Source organism: Pristiophorus japonicus, chromosome 2 (assembly GCF_044704955.1).
Source record: "Pristiophorus japonicus isolate sPriJap1 chromosome 2, sPriJap1.hap1, whole genome shotgun sequence".
In the NCBI taxonomy this organism is placed as follows: Eukaryota; Metazoa; Chordata; class Chondrichthyes; family Pristiophoridae; genus Pristiophorus; species Pristiophorus japonicus.
Window position 1 is genome coordinate 297,569,879 of NC_091978.1, and position 22,493 is coordinate 297,592,371.

The 22,493-nt window shown below is 48.2% G+C and overlaps 1 protein-coding gene across 3 annotated transcripts in view; it reads left to right on the top strand.

Annotated features, from left to right (window-relative positions):
- idua (alpha-L-iduronidase) overlaps positions 1 to 22,493 on the top strand; it is a 538,596-nt gene that overhangs the window by 246,446 nt on the left and 269,657 nt on the right. For all 3 annotated transcript variants that reach the window (XM_070871632.1, XM_070871633.1, XM_070871634.1), the window contains one exon: positions 14,084 to 14,166. In XM_070871632.1, the coding sequence (XP_070727733.1) occupies positions 14,084 to 14,166 (83 nt within the window). The remainder of the gene's footprint in view (positions 1 to 14,083; positions 14,167 to 22,493) is intronic.

Below are 22,493 nucleotides of genomic sequence, written 5' to 3' on the forward strand. Positions count from 1 at the left end.
TTCTCCGACACCGAACCACCCAATCACCGACACTGACTCCGTGATCTCTGACACCGGCCCCGCCATCTCCAACACCGAACCCCCTGAAATCTGGCACCGAACGCCGTGATCTCTGACACCGAACCCTGCGATCTCTGACACTGAACCCGTGATACAGACACCGACCCCGCGTTCTCCGATAGTGGACCCCGCGAACTCCAACACCGACCGTCCCCTGCATGTCTGACACCGACCCCCGCAATCTCCGATACCTAACCATCCGATCTCCGACCCAAGTGATACCTGTCATGTATTCAACTGTCATTGTAACCCATGTATAAACTGACCTAAGGAGGGCAGGAAAAAGAGTGGGAGAGCGATAGTGATAGGGGATTCAATTGTAAGGGGAATAGATAGGCATTTCTGCAGCCGCAACCGAGACTCCAGGATGGTCTGTTGCCTCCCTGGTGCAAGGGTCAAGGATGTCTTGGAGCGGGTGCAGGACATTCTGAAAAGGGAGGGAGAACAGCCAGTTGTCATGGTGCACCTTGGTACCAACGATAGGTAAAAAACAGGATGAGGTCCTACGAGACGAATTTAAGGAGCTGGGAGCTAAATTAAAAAGTAGGACCTCAAAAGTAGTAATCTTGGGATTGCTACCAGTGCCACGTGCTAGTCAGAGTAGGAATCGCAGGATAGCGCAGATGAATATGTGGCTTGAGCAGTGGTGCAGCAGGGAGGGATTCAAATTCCTGGGGCATTGGATTTCTGGGAGAGGTGGGACCAGTACAAACTGGACGGTCTGCACTTGGGCAGGACCAGAACCAATGTTCTTGGGGGAGTGTTTGCTAGTGCTGTTGGGGTGGAGTTAAACTAATATGGCAGGGGGATGGGAACCAATGCAGGGAGACAGAGGGAAACAAAATGGACACAGAAGCAAAAGACAGAAAGGAGATGAGTAAAAGTGGAGGGCAGAAAAACCCAAGGCAAAAATGAAAGAGGGCCAAAGTACAGCAAAATTCTAAAGGGTCAAAGTGTAATAAAAAGGCAAGCCTGAAAGCTCGGTGCCTCAATGCGAGGAGTATTCAGAACCCAGGAGAGGGCTCTGAGCTAGTTAGAGTGGGTGAGAGCGCAGATGAACAGGACCCCAAGAAAGAATGCAAAAGGCAGGAGGCAACAGAGCAGAGTAGTACTGGGGTAAGTGTAAACCACAAGGTGATAGGAAGGGACAATATGTATGAATATAAAGGGGCTGCAGGAGGGGTCAAAACTAAAAATCATGGTTTAAAAACTGTATTAAAACACTCTACCTAAACGCATGCAGCATTCGAAATAAAGTAAATGAGTTGATGGCACAAATCATTATAAATGGGTATGATTTGGTGGCCATTACAGAAACGTGGTTGCAGGGTGGCCAAGACTGGGAATTAAACATACAGGGGTATCTGACAATTCGGAAGGATAGACAAGCAGGGAAAGGAGGTGGGGTAGCTCTGTTAATAAAGGATGATATCGGGGCAGTTGTAAGAGATGATATTGGCTCTAATGAACAAAATGTTGAATCATTGTGGGTGGAGATGAGAGATAGTAAGGGGAAAAAGTCACTGGTCCGCGTAGTTTATAGGCCCCCAAATAATAACTTCACGGTGGGGCAGACAATAATCAAGGGAATAATAGAGGCATGTGAAAAAGGAACAGCAGTAATCATGGGGGATTTTAACCGACATATCGATTGGTCAAATCAAATGCCTTGAGGAGGAATTCATAGAATGCATACGGGATTGTTTTTTAGAATAGTATGTAACAGAACCTTCAAGGGAGCAAGCTATCTTAGATCTGGTCCTGTGTAATGAGACAGGAATAATAAACGATCTTCTAGTAAAAGATCCTCTCGGAATGAGTGATCACAGTATGGTTGAATTTGTAATACAGGTTGAGGGTGAGGAAGTAGTGTCCCAAACGAGCGTACTATGCTTAAACAAAGGGGATTACAGTGGGATGAGAGCAGAGTTGGCTAAAGTAGACTGGGAACACAGACTAAATGGTGGTACAATTGAGGAACAGTGGAGGACTTTTAAGGAGCTCTTTCCTAGTGCTCAAAAAATATATATTCCAGTGAAAAAGAAGGGTGGTAAGAGAAGGGATAACCAGCCATGGATAACCATGGAAATAAAGGAGAGTATCAAATTAAAAACCAATGCGTATAAGGTGGCCAAGGTTAGTGGGAAACTAGAAGATTGGGAAAGTTTTAAACGACAGCAAAGAATGACTAAGAAAGCAATAAAGAAAGGAAAGATAGATTACGAAAGTAAACTTGCGCAAGACATAAAAACAGATAGTAAAAGCTTTTACTGATATATAAAACGGAAAAGAGTGACTAAAGTAAATGCTGGTCCCTTAGAAGATGAGAAGGGGGATTTAATAATGGGAAATGTGGAAATGGCTGAGACCTTAAACAATTATTTTGCTTCGGTCTTCACAGTGGAAGATACAAAAACCATGCCAAAAATCGCTGGTCACGGGGAATGTGGGAAGGGAGGACCTTGAGACAATCACTATCACTAGGGAGGTAGTGCTGGACAGGCTAATGGGACGCAAGGTAGACAAGTCCCCTGGTCCTGATGAAATGCATCCCAGGGTATTAAAAGAGATGGCGGAAGTTATAGCAGATGCATTCGTTATAATCTACCAAAATTCTCTGGACTCTGGGGAGGTACCAGCGGATTGGAAAGTAGCTAATGTAACGCCTCTGTTTAAAAAAGGGGGCAGACAAAAGGCAGGTAACTATAGGCCGGTTAGTTTAACATCTGTAGTGGGGAAAATGCTTGAAGCTATCATTAAGGAAGAAATAGCGGGACATCTAGATAGGAATAGTGCAATCAAGCAGACGCAACATGGATTCATGAAGGGGAAATCATGTTTAACTAATTTACTGGAATTCTTTGAGGATATAACGAGCATGGTGGATAGAGGTGTACCGATGGATGTGGTGTATTTAGATTTCCAAAAGGCATTCGATAAGGTGCCACACAAAAGGTTACTGCAGAAGATAAAGGTACGCGGAGTCAGAGGAAATGTATTAGCATGGATCGAGAATTGGCTGGCTCACAGAAAGAAGAGAGTCGGGATAAATGGGTCCTTTTCGGGTTGGAAATCGGTGGTTAGTGGTGTGCCACAGGGATCGGTGCGGGGACCACAACTGTTTACAATATACATAGATGACCTGGAAGAGGGGACAGAGTGTAGTGTAACAAAATTTGCAGATGACACAAAGATTAGTGGGAAAGCAGGTTGTATAGAGGACACAGAGAGGCTGCAAAGAGATTTAGATAGGTTAAGCGAATGGGCTAAGGTTTGGCAGATGGAATACAATGTCGGAAAATGTGAGGTCATCCACCTTGGAAAAAAAAACAATAAAAGGGAATATTATTTGAATGGGGAGAAATTACAACATGCTGTGGTGCAGAGGGACCTGGGGGTCCTTGTGCATGAATCCCAAAAAGTTAGTTTGCAGGTGCAGCAGGTAATCAGGAAGGCGAATGGAATGTTGGCCTTCATTGCGAGAGGGATGGAGTACAAAAGCAAGGAGGTCCTGCTGCAACTGTACAGGGTATTGGTGAGGCCGCATCTGGAGTACTGTGTGCAATTTTGGTCACCTTACTTAAGGAAGGATATACTAGCTTTGGAGTAGGTACAGAGACGATTCACTCGGCTGATTCCGGAAATGAGGGGGTTACCTTATGATGATAGATTGAGTAGACTGGGTCTTTACTCGTTGGAGTTCAGAAGAATGAGGGGTGATCTTATAGAAACATTTAAATTAATGAAAGGGATAGACAAGATAGAGGCAGAGAGGTTGTTTCCACTGGTCGGGGAGACTAGAACTAGGGGGCACAGCCTCAAAATACGGGCGAGCCAATTTAAAACCGAGTTGAGAAGGAATTTCTTCTCCCAGAGGGTTGTGAATCTGTGGAATTCTCTGCCCAAGGAAGAAGTTGAGGCTAGCTCATTGAATGTATTCAAATCACAGATAGATAGATTTTTAACCAAAAAGGGAATTAAGGGTTATGGGGAGCGGGCGGGTAAGTGGAGCTGAGTCCACGGCCAGATCAGCCGTGATCTTGTTGAATGGCGGAACAGGCTCGAGGGGCTAGATGGCCTACTCCTGTTCCTAATTCTTATGTTCTTATATTCTTATGTTCTTATGTACACCGTGAGAACATTGACCATTAGGTGGTGAACTTGTGGGAGACACTCTTAACCTGGACTTTCAGGTATAAAAGGGGAAGCTCCACCCACCTTCATCACTTCAGTGCTGGCTGATAAATATTACTGGTCACAGAGTGACCTTCTCTCAAGTATGGGCATCGTGTGCATTTATACTGTATAATAAGGACATATCAATACCGACACTGAAGCATGCGATCCGTAACACAAAACCCCGTGAACCCGACAACGACCCCCGCGATCTCCGATACCGAACCACGTTATCGCCAATACTGGATCCAGCAAATTCCGATAATGACCCCGCTATCTCCGACACCGCGATCTCTGACACCGAACCCCGCATTCTCCGACACCGAAACCCGCGATCGCCGACACCGAACCATCCAATCTCTGACACCAACCCCTCCATCTCTGACATCGACCCCGTGATCTCCAACACTGACCCCATGATACCGACATCGACCCGGCGATCTCCAACACCGACGCCGCGATCACCGACACCGAACCACCCAATATCCGACTCCGACACCGACTCCCGCCATCTCTGACACCGAACCCCGCGATCTCCGATACTGGACCCCGCCACCTCTGACACTGAACCACCCGATCTCCGACACCGACCCCACGAACTCTGACACCGAACCTGTGAACACCGACACTGAACCCGGCGATCTCCAACACTGACCCTGCCATCTCCGACACCGAAACCAGGCATCTCCGACAGCGAACCCACAATCTCCAACACCTACCTCCGCTATCTCTGACACCGAAGACCGCGATATCCGACACCAAGCCCCGCCATCTCCAACACTGACCCCACCATTTTTTTTTTGCAAACGAACAAACTTTCAATCAAGTGCCTCCTGATTAAAGGGGCGGGGGGGGGGGGCGAGGGGGGGGCGGTGGGGGTGTCGCCGACACTCCAAACAGTTTTCAAGTGCCCTTTTTTTTTAGTTTTTTGTGGGGTTTTTTGGGCACTAAAACCACAAATTATACAAGTGTCTCCTGGCTAAAAGGGGAGGGGCCACTAAAATCCAGTACAATAAATCAATTTTACTTAAAACATATAAAATCAAATTAAAATTTGGTTATCGGGGGTGATCATGCACTCCAGTCCCCCCTCTCGCGGAAGGCCATGAGCATACCAGTGGACACCGCGTGCTCCATTTCCAGTGACACCCTGGCTCAGATGCAACCATGGAAGAGAGGCAGGCAGTCAGGCTGAACGACCCCCTCGACCGCCCGCTGCCTGGACTGGCTGATGGCACCCTTGGCCGTGCCCAGGAGCAGTCCTACGACGAGGCCCTCAGACCTACCCGCTCCCCCCCACACAGGGTGCCCAAAGATCAGGAGTATGGGACTGAAGTGCAACCAGAAATTGAGCAGCAGCCGCTTCAAATAGTGGAATAGGGGCTGCAACCTCGTACACTCAGTAAAAACATGGAACACGGACTCCTCCTGACCGCTGAAATTGCAGACGGCCTGGGAGCGTGTGAACCGACTTAAAAATTTATTGCACGGGACTGCTCCGTGCACCAACCTCCAGGCCAAGTCCCTGATAAACAGAGGGAGGACTCCCACGTAGAGTGCACTCCATCGGGGACCCACGCCTCTGGACGGCAAGATGGTGTGCCATGGCGTGTCCGGACGGCAGACGAGGATGGCAAGGTGGAGAGTGTGCAGGAACAGCTCGTACAGGAAACTCCTCCGCGCAGATCTCCGACATCGAACCCCACGATATCCGACACCGACCTGCACGATATCTCACACCGCCCCCGTGGTCTCCGACACTGACCCGCGATCTCCGGCACCGAATCCAGCTTCTCCGACATCGACTCCTCCATCTCTGACATCGACCACCGCGATCTCTGACACCGACTCTGTGATACCAACACCGATCCCGCGCTCTCCGATACTGGACCCTGCAAACTCCGACACCGACCCCCGCGATCTGAAACACCGACCCCATGATACCGACCCTGCGATCCGTGACACAGAACCCCAAGGGAACACCGAATCCCGCAATCACCGATACTGGACCCCGCGAACTCTGATACCAACCCCGCGATCCACGACACCGAACCCCGCGAACCCGACACGGACCCCTGCGATCTCTAACAACGAATCCCGCGATCTCTGACACCCTAACCCCGTGATACCGACCCCACGATCCGCGACACCGAACCCCGCGATCACCGATACTGGACCCCGCGAACTCCGACCCCGACCCCACGAACTCCGATACCAACCCTGCGATCTCCGACACTTAACCACGGGATCTCCGACACCGACCCCGTGATACCGACACCGACCCCGCGATCTCTGCTGTAGAACCCGGCAAACTCCAACATTGACCGCCGTGATCTCTGACATCGAACCACCCAGTCACCGACATCGACCCCGTGATCTCCGACACTGACCCCTGCGATCTTTGACACCAACTTGCGATCTCCAACCCTAACCCAGCATCTCTGACACCGCCCCTCCATCTTTGACATTGGCCGCTGCGATCTCTGACACCGACTCTGTGATACCGACACCGAACCACCCGATCACCGACACCAACCCCGTGATCTCTGACACTGACCTCCGCGACCTCTGACACCGAACCCCGCGATCTACGACACCGACCCCATGATTCCGTCACTGATCTCACGATCTCCGATACTGGACCCTGTGATAATGACACCGTGACACCAAACTCCGACACCGGACCCCAGGAACTCCAACACCGAACCCCGCGATCTCCGACACAGATCCTGCGATCTCCGACACCGACCCCCATGATCTGCGACACCCAGCCACGCGATCTCTGACACTGGACCCCGCAACTCCGATAACGACTCAGCGATCTCCGACACAGGACCCCGCGATCGCCGACACCGCGATCTCCGACACCGAAACCTGCGATCGCTGACACCAAACCACCCGATTTCTGACACCGACCCCTCCATCTCTGACATCGACCCCAGCGATCTCCGACACCGATTTCCAACACTGACGCTGTGATCACAAACACCGAACCGCCCGATCTCCAACACTGATTCCCGCCATTTCTGACACCGAACCCCGTGATCTCCGATACTGGACCCGCCAACTCTGACACTGAACCACCCGATCTCCAACACCGACCCCATGAACTCCGACACCAAACCACCCCCGATCTCCGACACTGGCCCCTCGATCTCCAACACCGACCCCATGAACTCCGACACCGAACCACCCCCGATCTCCGACACTGACCCCCGATCTCCGACACTGACCCCTCGATCTCCAACACCGACCCCCGCGATCTCCGACATGGAACCCTGCATTTCTGACACCGACCCCTCCATCTCTGACACTGTCCGCCGTGATCTATGACACCGACCCCGTGATACCGACACTGACCCCGCCATCTCCAATACTGGACCCCGCGATCTCCGACACCGACCCCGCCATTTCCGTTACCGAAACCTGCCATCTCCGACACCCAACCCCACGATCTCCAACACCGACGCCACGATCACCGACACTGAACCACCTGATCTCCGACACCGACCCCCGTGAACTCCGACACTGACCCCCGCGATCTCCGACACCGATACCGTGATCACCGTCACTGAACCATCCGATCTCCGACACCGACCCCCGCGATCTCCGACACCGATACCGTGATCACCGTCACTGAACCACCCGATCTCCGACACCAACCCCTGCGATCTCCGACACCGACCCCCGCGAACTCCGACACCGACCACCACGAACTCCGACACCGACCCCCGCGATCTCCGACACCGATGCCACAATCACCGACACTGAACCACCCGATCTCTGACACCGACCCCCGCGATCTCCGACACCAATGCCGTGATCACCGACACCGAACCACCCGATCTCCGACACCAACCCCTGCGATCTCCGACACCGACCCCCACGAACTCCGACACCGACCCCCGCGATCTCCGACACCAATGCCGTGATCACCGACACCGAACCACCCGATCTCCGACACCGACCCCCGCGATCTCTGACTCTGAATGCCGCGATTTCCGACCGCGAAACCCGCGTTCTCCCACCCGATTGCCGACACCAACCTCGCCATCTCTGACATAGACCCCTGCGATTTCCTACACCTACGCCGCGATCATCGACACCGAACCACCCGATCTCTGTCACTGACTTCCGCTATCTCAGACACCAAACCCCGCGATCTCAGACACCGACCCCATGATACCAATACTGGACCCCGCGATCACCAACAGCTAGCCCCGTGATCTCCGACACCGAATCCCACGATCTCCGACAACGACCCCGTGATACCGACATTGACCCTGTGGTACCAACACCGACATCGACCCAGCGATCTCCGATACAGGACCCTTCGATCTCTGACACCGACCTCCGCAATCTCCGACACTGACCCCCGCAATCTCCGACACCAACATCGTGATACCGACACTGACCCCGCAATCTCCGACACCAACCTCGTAATACCGACACCGACCCTGTGGCACCGACACTGACCCCCGCGATCTCCGACACCGACCCCGCGATCTCCGACATCGACCCCCGCGATCTCCGACACCGACCCCCGTGATCTCCAACACTGACTCCCACGATCTCCGACACCGAACCCAGCATCTCTGACACTGACCCCTCCAGCTCTGATATCGACTTCCGCGATCTCTGACACCGACCTCCGCGATCTCTGACACCGACCTCGCGATCTCCGATACTGGACCCCACGAACTCCGACACCGACCCCCGTGATCTCCGACACCGACGCTGTGATCACTGACACCGACCCCGCCATCTCCGACACCGAAACCCGCCATCTCCGAGACCAATCTTTTGGCAATCACCTTAAATCTGTGTCCTACGGTTCTTGACCCTTCTGCCAATGCAAACAGTTTCTCACCAGTCCAAAACCCCTCATGATTTTGGACACATCTATCAAAACTCCTTTCAATCTTCTCTGCCCTAAGGAGAACAACCTCAGCTTCTCCAGTCTATCCACGAAACCGAAATAATTTCTGCACCCTCTCTAAGGCCTTCACATCCTTCCTAAAGTGCGGTGCCCAGAATTGGAACCAATAATCCAGTTGAGGCCAAACCAGTGTTTATACAGGTTAACTTTATACAGTTTCATCATCATTTCCACGCTTTTGTACTTTATTAAGCCCAGGATCCCATAAACCTTTTTGACTACTTTCTCAACCTGTCCTGCCACCTTCAACAATTTATGCACACATTCGTGCAATAAAAACAGAAAATGCTGGAAATCTCAGCGGGTCAGGCAGCATCTGTGGAGAGAAAAACAGAGTTAATCTTTCAGGTCAGAACCCTTCGTCAGAACTGACGAATGTTCGAAAAGAACAGATTCTTAAGGAGCACTGAAAGGGAGTTTGGAAGAAAGAACAAAAGGAAAGATATCAAACACGAGAAGGAAAACAGAAAGCAAAGAAGATGAACAATCGGAAATCCCATCTGAGAGAAGAGCAGAACTTCTTCAAGGTGGGCAGTAAATTAAACACTCTACAGTGCTAGAAATTCGGTTCTTGCCGATATCTGTATTTTTTCGCCAAAATTACCGTTATCGCAACGCTATTACTATGAGGCCGTAAATTCAAGGTTTAATTTGCGCAGCGGTAAAAATCGGCTTTTGCTTGAGGATTCGTGGCGCAAACGCGATCCTCGTCAACTGTAGTCCGAGGCCGATGCTGCTGCGAGTTGGGCCTAGGGAGGGCAGAAAAACACCTGAAAATAAATAGGAAAAAAAGAAAAAAAATCACAACATTTGCAAGACACTTATCTAGCTACAAAAAAGTTAAAAAAAATAAAAACTTTAACTTACCTTTTTTGCAGGTCATCATACTTTCCGCTGATCCAAGGGTTGCAACACAGCTTTTCCCCTGGTGGTCTTTTGTGCGCAAAATATGGGTGCGCACAGAGCCAAATTTTTGGCAAAAGTGATATTTCGAGTATTGCATGGCGGCGCTCCTCTCTCCAGCGGTATTTGAAAACTGCCGCCGCAAAATGTCTCCGAATTTTCCGCCGACCGGGTTTTCGCCAAAAAAGGTGAAATAGCATCTAAAACCCGGTTGCAAAATCATCGAATTTCTAGCCCTCAGAATCTATGTTCATGCAGCCCCTTTAGGATTATACCATTTAGTTTATATGTCCTCTGCTCATTCTTTCTACCAAAGTGTATCACTTCACATTTTTCTGCATTAAATTTCATCTGCCCATCTCACGAGCCTGTATATGTCTTTCTGAAGTCTATCATTCTTCTCCTCACTGTTCACTATACTTCCAGATTTTGTGTTATCTGCAAATTTTGAAATTGTGCCCTGTATACCCACATCCAACTCATTAATATTTATCAAGAAAAACAATGGTCCCAGAACACCACTTCCTCCAGTCCAAAAAACAACCGTTCACCACTTCTCTCTGTTTCCTATCACTTAGCCAGTTTCGTATCCATGCTGTCCCTGTCCCTTTTATTCCATGGGGCTTCAATTTTGCTCGAAAGTCTATTATGTGGCACTTTGTCGAACGCCTTTTGGAAATCCATGTACACCACATCAACCGCATTACATAGAAACATGGAAACATAGAAAATAGGTGCAGGAGTAGGCCATTCGGCCCTTCGAGCCTGCATCACCATTCAATAAGATCATGGCTGATCATTCACCTCAGTACTCCTTTCCTGCTTTCTCTCCATACCCCTTGATCTCTTTAGCCGTAAGGGCCATATCTAACTCCCTCTTGAATATATCCAATGAACTGGCATCAATGACTCTCTGTGGTAGGGAATTCCACAGGTTAACAACTCTCTGAGTGAAGAAGTTCCTCCTTATCTCAGTTATCCTCATCAACCCTCTCTGTTACCTCATCAAAAAACTCGAACAAGTTTGTTAAACACGATTTGGCTTTCCTTAATTAATCCACCCCTATCCAAGTGACTTAATTTTGTCCCTGATTAATGTTTCTAGAACCTTCCCCACTAGCGAGGTTACACTGACTGGCTGGGTTTATCTTTACACCCTTTCTTGAACAATGGTGTAATATTTGCAATTCTCCAGCATTCTGGCACCACCCCTGTATTTAAGCAAGATTGGAATAATATGACCAGTACCTCCGCGATTTCCACCCTCAATTTCCTCAGCATCCCAGGATGCATCCTAGCTGTTCCTGATGATTTATCTACTTTAAGTACAGCCAGCCTTTCTACCTTATCAATTTTTATCCTATCAAGTGTCTTCACTACCTCCTCCTTCACTATGTCTTTGGCAGCATCCTCTTCCTTGGTGAAGACAGATGCAAATTACTCATTTAGTACCTCAGCCATGCTCTCTGCTTCCTTGCATACGTCTTCTTTTTGGTCCCTAATCAGTCCCTCCCTCTTCTTACTATCCTTTTACTAGTTACAGAGAAACTATGAGCCATGATCTAATTTTAATGGTGGAACAAGATCAAAGGACTGAATGGCCCACTCCTATTACTAAAATAATCTGCCACCTACTCCATGAGGACCTGCAACCAAGATACCTTCACTGCTTTGTCTGTGGTTATGATGATGACTACTTATAATGGCAGCATGTATTGTAGGCAGCCACATCAACTAATGTGGAGAATTGATATGTATTCGTCAGGTTACTGTTGCACTTTGCAAGAGTGTTGACAACGAATCAACTTTGGCATCACAGCAAGGCAGCAACAAGAAAAGGGTATCTGATATTGAGATTGCTGCCTTTTTCAAATGCACAGGGTGCAATATACGGCACCATCGTTGCTTCGGGATTTCCTATGATCAACTCCCTCAACTTCCTCAGCAAATCGGATTCCCATTCCCTGAATCCTCAGATTGTGTATGGCAACATGAAAACGTATTTATCCTTCAGAATTTGTACCTCCCTGGACCTGCATGTCCTAACCCACAAGGAAATCTAAAAAACTATTTCTAAAAACTTACCTGCTTTGGCTTCTTCTGGCCCACAATCTAACTCCGTTACTGTTCCCTCACTCAGGCCTTTGCCTGATATTATCAGGACCTGATCTGCATATTTAAAGAACCCTTCGAATGACCTGCTTGCCTGCTCAAAAGAGCAGGTTAAGATTAGGATCCGACGAGAAGATAGCTTAATCACGGGACAAATCATTACCCTTATTTTACCTTTCCTCCTCTTGGTTTCCACAAGGCGGTCCACACTTTGCCCACTCTCTCCCTGTCAATAACAACTGTAAGGAATGCCATTGCAACTCTCCCTGATTGTAGCAGCTCCACATAATGGGCACCATTGTGACATGAAGCTTCTGATTTCATCCACTTATTCCCAGAATAAAATTGCTAAAGATACTTATTTTCCAAATTCACTAGAAAGGTAGCAGCCAACAATTGGCAAGACTCACTTTGTTGCCTTTTAACCCAATTTAACCTATTCTATTTCAGGGTGGAGGAGGGGAAAATTTTAAAATAAAAATCACCATAAAAGTTTTCCATACCATTTAGAGTAAAAGTGGGATGAATTTCCCAGTGCCTCAATTGGGGTGGTAACTTGCTCGGAATGGAAACTCCTGCGCCCGGCGAGGAAGTCCCACCCCGGCCATGGAATTGCCCTTCCCACCCCTCGAGGAGGTGGAGCGCAATCTTGCACGCTCCACTTCCTCTTGGCGCAGATCCAGAGACGCTACGTTGGTCAGTGCTACGTGGCTGCCCCGTGTAGCGCTGACGCGTTTCAACGCCCTACCCCTTTTCACTTAAAGGGGCGGGCTGCTGCGCACTCTGTACGGCCTCTGATGGAATCCACTAGGCCACCAGGGCAGCGTGGTACCAAGGCCGGAGCCTGGCGCCCAACTAGGAGTGTCAGGCTGCACGATGGCGGCCCGAACCACGCAACAGAGGAAGTCGTTGGGCCGACCCGTGAAGGTAGGATGGCGGCGTGGGGCACTCACGACATCCCCTTTAACTTCCGCCCCATGAGTAGATGATGCCTGGTTCGCGACAGCCTTGTGGCGCGCAGGGCAATTTCCGCCGCGGGGCGGAAAGTGGTCGGCGCGCGGTGCTAAGGGGTCACCGCGCACAGCGATGATATAATCACCGGTTGCATAGTGGCCCGCAGTGCTACCGTGGCAGCGTCTCTGCTAACTCCTGAGCAATTTCACAGGAGCCGGTAACCCCCCCCCCCCCCCAGCACCCCACCACCAGGACAAAAAGTGCCCCGGAGGGCGTCACAAAAGGAGGCAATTTTGAACCCAAGAGCTTTTACCGATGCCTACTTTCTTGACCACTGCAGTTTTTCCACACTTTTGACATGAGTTGCTATGATTGCTTGGAATGTTTGGTTAATGAAAAGATGCCTTTTGTGTTGTGAATCCTGGCCTCACTTACATATTAATAAAGCATACTGTTTTGAATACACCAATTTTAAAAACTCATGAATTATTTGTCATACCACAAATTTTCACAAGCAGATCTTGCAAAAATATTGTCTATAGATCAAGTGTTAATACAAGTGACATGATTTACATTGCAAACGTATGCCACACAGTATAATATTATCCTAAAAACTAATTTCCAGGGTACAAAATGACTTTATAGGAGTAATTTTCCAACAATGGTCAGAAAATGATGCATATCACATGCCAGAATTTCCAGAGTGCACTCTTGACAGAAAAGACACAAGAAGTAGAAAAGTACCCCTTATATAAATAATATTGCTTCTTTACTATCTATTTCTGTAAGATGGGAGAGATCGTGTGTATGCGGGAAAGAATGTGAAAATGATAGCAATTAAAAGGAAGATAACAACAGCCTGGAGCAATGTGGGTGAGCTGGCCTGTTTAATTTATTGTACACAAGGTACTTAATTTTTCTTATCTCCTTTCTGAGCAGGGAGGTGAATGGCATACATCTGTACAACTTTACAAACTTGGATAATTTAATTCACATTCTGTGGCAGAATGGGCTTATACCAGGTAAGTCACAGTCAAGAATTAAATATAAAACACAGTAGTAGAATTTCCATGAAGGTTCTTCCAATCTTTTTTTTATTGGTTCCTGGGATGTGGGCGTCGCTAGCCAGGCCAGCATTTATTACCCATCGCTAATTGACCTTGAGAAGATGGTGGTGAGCTGTCTTCTTGAACCGCTGTAATCCATGATACTTCTTTGTACTGGTTTGGTACAACTGAATGGCTTACTCGGCCATTTTAGAGAGCAGTTAAGAATCAACCACATTGTTGTGAATCTGGAGTCACATATCATAGAATAGAATGGTTACAGCACAGAAGGAGGCCACTCGGACCATCGAGCCCATGCTGGCTCTCTGCAAGAGTACTTCAGTCAGTCCACTCGCCCTCCCTTTCTCCGTAGCCCTGCAAATTCTTTTCCTTCAGATACTTTTCCAATTCCCAGACCAGGTAAGGACTGCAGATTTCTTTCCCTAAAGGACTCTTTGAGTTATCCAATTAGTTTCACTGCCCTGCTCTTTCCCCTTAACCCTGCACATTATTAAATCTCCCTTTAACCTTCTCTGTTCTGTTTCTAAATCTTTAAAAATAAACTCTTTGGACACATCAGGCTCAGAAGCTCCTCAGTTCTGCCTGCCTCAGCTGATGCTAGCATTATCTGCATCTTATAATTTTCAGTTTTTCATTACCCTGTGTGCACTAGGAATGTACAAGTACGAAACTACTTGTCTTCATTATAATATATGTAAATAAGGGCACTCTGGACTCGGCGGGTGGATCATAGGAAGGGTGAAAAATCTTGAGAGATATTGATTTTTAGTGCCCCAAGAATGGAGTGGAGCACTAAGGGAAGCATTAGGACACTAAACCGTGAGCACTACTGAAGTCTGACGCTATAATACTGGCATCCGAGCGCTCAAAGTGGAGGTTAGCTGCAGCACCTGAAAAGATAGAAAAAAATGCAATGGAACTAATTTGAACATAAAGGAAGAGCCAAGAAAGTGAAATCCATGAAAATAAAGTGCAATGACATTTGAATTTTTTACCTGTTAAAGATCCAACTGCTCATCCCTTTCATTAGGGCCCCGAGAGCTTCTCTGACAGCTGTGAACGACTGCTTTTTCTGGCACGATTAGCATCAGGTGGTAAAACAGGCAAAGTCATTGAAGTTGCCTGGCACAAAAACGTAATCAAATTCGGGAGCAGCGCTAATATCGCTGCGCCTGGGCGATAATCCTTTACTGCTCCAGTAGCGCGCATCACAAATGCTAACAGGTGGCAGTAGTCAGTTCCATTTTTAGCTCCTTATCTACAACTAATTCTTAACACTGTGTTTACTCAACTAATATGGACCAGCTATCAGCCACTGGGAAAGTTGTCGCTAGAGTTCTCCTCAATCGTCTCCTCCCGGAATCACAGTGCAGATTTCGTCCCTTACAGGGCACAACGGACATCATCTTTGCAGCGCGACAGCTGCAGGAAAAACGGTGGGAGCAGCGCCAGCCTTTATACATGGCCTTTTTCGATCTTACAAAGGCCTTTGACACAGTCAACCACGAGGATCTATGGAGCGTCCTCCTTCGTTTCGGATGCCCCTAAAAATTTGTCAACATTCTTTGCCTGTTTCACGACGATATGCAGGCTGTGATCCTTACCAACGGATCCATTACAGACCCAATTCACGTCTGGACCGGGGTCAAACAGGGCTGCATCATCGCTCCAACCCTCTTCTCAATCTTCCTCGCCGCGATGCTCCACATCACAATCAACAATGGAACTACAGAACCAGTGGGAAGCTGTTTAACCTACGCCACCTCCAGGCCAGGTCTAAGATCACCCCAACCTCTGTCGTTGAGCTGCAGTATGCGGACGACGCCTGCATCTGTGCACATTCTGAGGCTGAACTCCAGGATATAGTCAATGTATTCACTGAGGCATATGAAAGCATAGGCCTTACACTTAACATCCGTAAGACAAAGGTCCTCCACCAGCCTGTCCCCGCCGCACAGCACTGCCCTCCAACCGTCAAGATTCACGGTGCGACCCTCGACAACGTGGACCATTTCCCATATCTCAAGAGCCTCTTATCAACAAAGGAAGACATTGATGTGGAGATTCAACATTGCCTCCAGTGCAGCCTTCGGCCATCTGAGGAAAAGAGTGTTTGAAGACCAGGCCCTCAAATCTACCACCAAGCTCATGGTCTATAGGGCTGTAGTAATACCCGCCCTCCTGTATGGATCTGAGGCATGGACGATGTATAGAGGGCACCTCAAGTCATTGGAGATATATCACCAACGATGTTTCCGCAAGATCCTGCAAATCCCCTGGGAGGACAGGCGCACCGACATCAGTGTCCTCGACCAGGCTAACATCCCCAGTATTGAAGCACCGACCACACTCGATCAGTTTCGCTGCCAGATACGAGACTCCCTAAGCAAATGCTTTATGCGGAGCTCCTTCATGGCAATCGAGCCAAAGGTGGGCAGTTACAAGGACACTCTCAAAGCCTCCCTGGTAAAGTGTGACATCACCACTGACACCTGGGAGACCCTGGCTGAAGACCGCCCATGGTGGAGAAAGAGCATCCGAGAGGGCGTTGAGCAAAGAGCGTGAAGAGGTCAAGCGCAGGCAGCGGAAGGAGGGCGCGGCAAACCAGTCCCACCCACCCCTTCCCTCGACGAATGTCTGTTCCACCTGTAAGAGAGTACGTGGCTCTCGTATCGGACTGTTCAGCCATCAAAGAATTCACTTTGGGAGTGGAAGCAAGTTTTCCTCGATTCCGAGGGACTGCCTATGATGATGGACCATGACCTCTGGCTGTTTATCCATACTTTTCCAGAATCAACTGCTCCTATGAGGCACACTCTGAGTGAGAGGAGGGTGCTGGGTTCGTCCCTCTCGTATCTTAGAAACCTATGGTGACTCTGGTTTCAGGGAAGCAGCTATCCTAGAGGTTTCCAATAATCCTTCTCTAGCAATGCCAAGGGGTTCCATGCTCATGTCTGAACCTCGCTCATGTGCAGGCATTGGAGGGGTTATAGGCTCGGAGGAGCTACTGGTTAGTATCAGTACAGTCAGAATAATTCCAACCATGTCTTGTGAGCCCCATGAAAATGTCCTGTTCAAAGCATCTATGGCAGCACTGTTAGCTGCCACTTTGGAAGCCACCAATGTGCCTACTCCTGCCGTTTTGGTGTCTTTGATATCTCCATGGCTGTCAGTCTCCAGACTTTTACACAGGATGTGGGAAATATCAGCTGAGGATGGTCATCTCTATAACCTCTATGGAGAAATGGCATCCTCCTTCTCTGCCACTCCCAAATCCTCATTCTCCTAATGTTTAGTTCTTTATCCAGTGACAGCTCTTCTGATTCACTCGCTACTTCCTCCCAACTGGGTCTCTCTGTGCTGATATTTGTGCAAGTAAGATGCCATAAAGCAATTAGTGAGGAGTGGCAGCAGTTGAGGCTGTGGTTCCAGCAGTTAATTCCCCAGTGAAAGTACCTGGACTTAGTTGTAGGGAATGAAACTAGGCAGGTGGAGGGGTAGCAGTGGGAGAGCATTTTTGTTGTGATCATCATTCAGTTAAATTTAGCGTAGTTAATTTAGTGAGGAGAAAATGCACTGACAAAAAAAGCTGTCGGGGGAATCACGTGGCTGGGCAACGATTTTTTTCAGTAAATTTTGGGTGGAGTATTCTGCAGGTGCGGGAGAGCGTCGGTGCACGTTATGATAACACACTTGCGGGATGGAAGTGGGGACAGGCTGAAAAATCCCCGACAAAAATTTGTATTTAAAATAATGAAAGGGATAGACAAGATAGAGGCAGAGAGGTTGTTTCCACTGGACGGGGAGACTAGAACTAGGGGGCACAGCCTCAAAATACGGGGGAGCCAATTTAAAACCGAGTTGAGAAGGAATTTCTTCTCCCAGAGGGTTGTGAATCTGTGGAATTCTCTGCCCAAGGAAGCAGTTGAGGCTAGCTCATTGAATGTATTCAAATCACAGATAGATAGATTTTTAACCAATAAGGGAATTAAGGGTTACGGGGAGCAGGTGGGTAAGTGGAGCTGAGTCCACGGCCAGATCAGCCATGATCTTGTTGAATGGCGGAGCAGGCTCGAGGGGCTAGATGGCCTACTCCTGTTCCTAATTCTTATGTTCTTATGTGTCGGGGTGGCCCACTCGGTTCCACCACATGACTGCTGCAAAACGGGCCTTATACAGACCATGAATTTCGGCCCAGCTACTATCAGTGTAAAAGGTACACAGGGCACAGAATTATTAAATTGCATTCTGGAGAACTTTTTTTAGCTAATACGTAGCAAGCCCAACAAGAGGGGATGCAGTTCTGGATTTAGTGTTTGGGAATGAAGCTGGGCAGCTGGAAGAAGTATCAGTGGGGGAGCAGTTTTGTGGTAGTGATCATAATTCACATATTGCTTTTCCTCCCATCTTTGTATCGCCAGCAAACTTGGCTATGTTCCTCCAAGTCGTTAATATAGATTGTAAATAGTTGGGGTCCCAGCACTGATCCCTGCGGCACCCCACTAGTTACTGATTGCCAACCCGAGAATCGACCATTTATCCCGACTCTCTGTTTTCTGTCAGTTAGCCAATCCTCTATCCATGCGAATATATTACCCCCAACCCCGTGAACTTTTATCTTATGCAGCAATAATGATTTAGACTTAAATGTAGGGGGCATTATAATGAAATTTATCGATGATACAAAGATTAGCTGTGTGGTTGACAGTGAGGAGGAATGCACTATACTGTAAGAAGATATCGATGAACTGGTCAGTTGGGCAGAAAAGTGGCAAATGGAATTCAATCCGGAGAAGTGTGAGGTAATGCATTTGGGGAGGGGCAACAAGGCAAGGGAATACATGATAAATGGGAGGATACTGAGAGGTGTGGAGGAACAGAGGTACAGGCAACTCTCGATTATCCGGGTCCCTCGGGGATTGGGCTATGCCGGGTAAACGATTTCTCTGTTGGAGCGAGTTGACATTACAGATAATGCTTACAGTACTGCAGGTGTGTTCTAACCAATAGCTGTAGCGTATCTTCTAATCCTTGAATTCTAGTCCTCTAGATCTAAAGACCATTAGGCTTGTTGATTACTTCCTGTAACTGTAAATGGCATTTTAATGAATTATGAGAGGCAGTGGACCTGTGTGCGAGCAGCAGCGGGAGCTGAGGCAAGGCAGAGCACTTAAAAGCAATGCTCAACAGGCAACATTCGAAAGGAACATCAGAGTTTCAAAGTGACGTCACACACACGGAATTTTAAATGCCGCTACAACAGTTTCCCGTTGCATCCGTGTGCGGATAATCGAGAGTTGCCTGTACCTTGGACTATATGTCCACGGATCCTTAAAGGTAGCAGGACAGGTTGATAAGGTAGTTAAAAAGGCATACAGAATGCTTTCCATATTAACCGAGGCATAGAATACAAGAGCAGGAAATTTATGCTGGAATTGTATACAACAGTTCTAGCAACAGTTTAGCAGAAATAATAGAAAAGCAAATTATAATTTAAATGGAGAAAAATTGCAAAGTGCTGCAGTACAGAAACCTGGGGGTCCTTGTACATGAAACACAAAACGTTAGTATGCAGGTACAGCAAGTAATCAGGAAGGCAAATGAAATGTTGGCCTTTATTGCAAGGGGGATAGAGTATAAAAGCAGAGAAGTCCTGCTACAACTGTACAGAGTATTGGCCACACCTGGAGTACTACGTATAATTTTGGTTTCCGTATTTAAAGAAGGAAAAACTTGCATTGGAGGCTGTTCAGAGAAGGTTCACCAGGTTGATTCCAGAGATGAGGGGTTTGACTTATGAGGATAGGTTGAGTAGGTTGGGCCTATACACAATGGAGTTCAGGAGAATGAGAGGTGATCTTATTGAAACTTATACGATAATGAGGGGGCTGGACAAGGTGGATGCAGAGAGGATATTTCCACTCATAGGGGAATCTAAAACTAGGGGACATAGGCCCCAAGTTTCGTCCCGCAGCGAAAACGGCGCACCTCCGAGCTGGGCGCCTGTTTTTCGTGCCGAAAACTGCGCCTAAAAAAAAGTCCGATATTCTGGAGCTCGATGTCTGCTTGGCGCGGCGCGCTCTTCGCAGCAGGGGGCGGAGCCTAACACTCGCGCCAATTTTCTAAGTAGCAGGGGGCGGGTACAATTTAAATTAGCCTTTGTGGTGCCGGTAACCCTGCGCGTGCGCGTTGGAGCGTGCGCGCACGCGCAGTCTCACACAAACATTGGCACTCGGCCATTTTTAAAAATACTGCAGAAAAAGTGAAGATTTGTTTCTTGGACCCCTGCAAAGGCTTGTAATTTAATTTTTTTTGATATTTCTGTATGTGAGGGAGTGCTTTTAGCAGCACTGCTGAATAAATCACCTGCTGAAATCAGTGAGTTCAGCTTTTCACTGCTAAACTTGCAGAACTGGTGCTGCATTGGTGCATGCAAAGTAAGGACTGTGTGTTTGGAGAAATAAGAGTGCCAATTTGCAATGGATCAACGTCCACCAAGAACAAAGATGGCAAACCATTGCATAATACGTGGTGTTGACAATGCAGCACCCATTCTGCAAATTTAAATATAAAACTGTCGATGTGGCTGCCTCTCCCTGTCCAAATGGCCTCAGTCCCCCTCACAGCTCGAAGGCTGCTGCTGTATCTTCGGCTGCCGGCCAGCCACTGACGCCGCCCCTAAAGCGTGGCCGAATGGCCTCAAGCACCATAAAGAGCTGCGTGCATCAGGTGTTGATTCTTCGGCTGCCGGCCAGCCACTGACGCCGCTGATATCTCATGGCCGAATGGCCTCGGGTCCGTCCGGTGCTGCTTCTTCGCGGCCAGCCACAAAGAGAATGAAGGCCTGCCTCAAGCCTGCAGCTCAGCTCGAAGCTTGCTGCCGCTGCCGTCGAGACACTGATGCCACACCGCTGCCTGTCTCCAACATGAAAGGCCTGCCTGAAGCACTTTCACACAGGTCGGAACATGGTTTATTTAATCTTTTCTTTGCTTATAAATTTTTATTCAGGTTGGATTTATTTGTATAATATTTGTATAAGTATAACTGAGGATTGATTGTAGAATTTAATGACTTCCCTTCCCCCCTCCCCCCCCACCTCGTTCCCTACGCCTAATTTGTAACCTGCGCCTGATTTTCTAAAGTGTAGACAAGGTTTTTTCGAGCGTACAAAAATCTTCACTTACTCCATTCTAAGTTAGTTTGGAGTAAGTTTTCACTCAAGAAACTTTGAAATCAGGCGTAAGTGGCCGGACACGCCCCCTTTTGAAAAAAAAATTCTGTTCCAAAGTGAAACTGTTCTAACTGACTAGAACTGGAGCAAACTAAATGTGGAGAATTCCGATTTCTAAGATACTCCGTTCTACACCAGTTGCTCCTAAAAATCAGGAGCAAATCATGTGGAAACTTGGGGCCATAGTCTTAGAATAAGGGACTGCCCATTTAAAACTAAGATGAGGAGAAATTTCTTCTCTCAGAGGGTTGTAAATCTGTGCAATCCTCTGCCCCAGAGAGCTGTGGAGGCTGGGTCATTGAATATATTTAAGGCGGAGATAGACAGATTTTTGAGCAATAAGGGAATAATGGGTTATGCGAAGAGGGCAGGGAAGTGGAGCTGAGTCCATGATCAGATCAGCCATGATCTTATTGAATGGCGGAGCACGCTCGAGGGGCCGTATAGCCTACTCCTGCTCCTATTTCTTATGTTCTTATGTAACACTAGTTAGGCCACAGCTTAAGTACTACATGCTGTTTTGGTCACCAAATTACAGAAAGGATGTGATTGCACTAGAAAGGGTGCAGAGGAGACTTAACGAGGATGTTGCCCGGACTGGAAAACTTTAGCTCTGAGGTAAGATTGGATAGGCTGGGGTTGTTTTCCTTGAAACAGAGGAGGCTGAGAGGAGATTTAATTGAGGTATATAAAATGATGAGGGGCTTAGATAGAGTGGATAGAAGGACCTATTTCCCTTAGCAGGGGGGTCAATAACCAGGGGACATAGGCCCCGAACTTGGTGGAAGCTAAGTTCCGCCCAAGTGCCGCCCAAAAGATCCTGATGGTACTTTGGGCGGAAGATTCATGAAAAAGTCCTGGAAAGACTGCCTGGCGGCAAAAAAGCGACTGACACCCTGAATCTGGGAGGCAGCGAGTGTGAGCTTCCAATCTCGGCGGCAAATGCAATACTCGGCAAAGGACCGCCGAGGATTGAGTCAGGCCCAGGGAGGGGGGAACACAGAAAAATTAAAATTTCCAAGAAAAAAAACACTAGAAAACCTTCAGGAG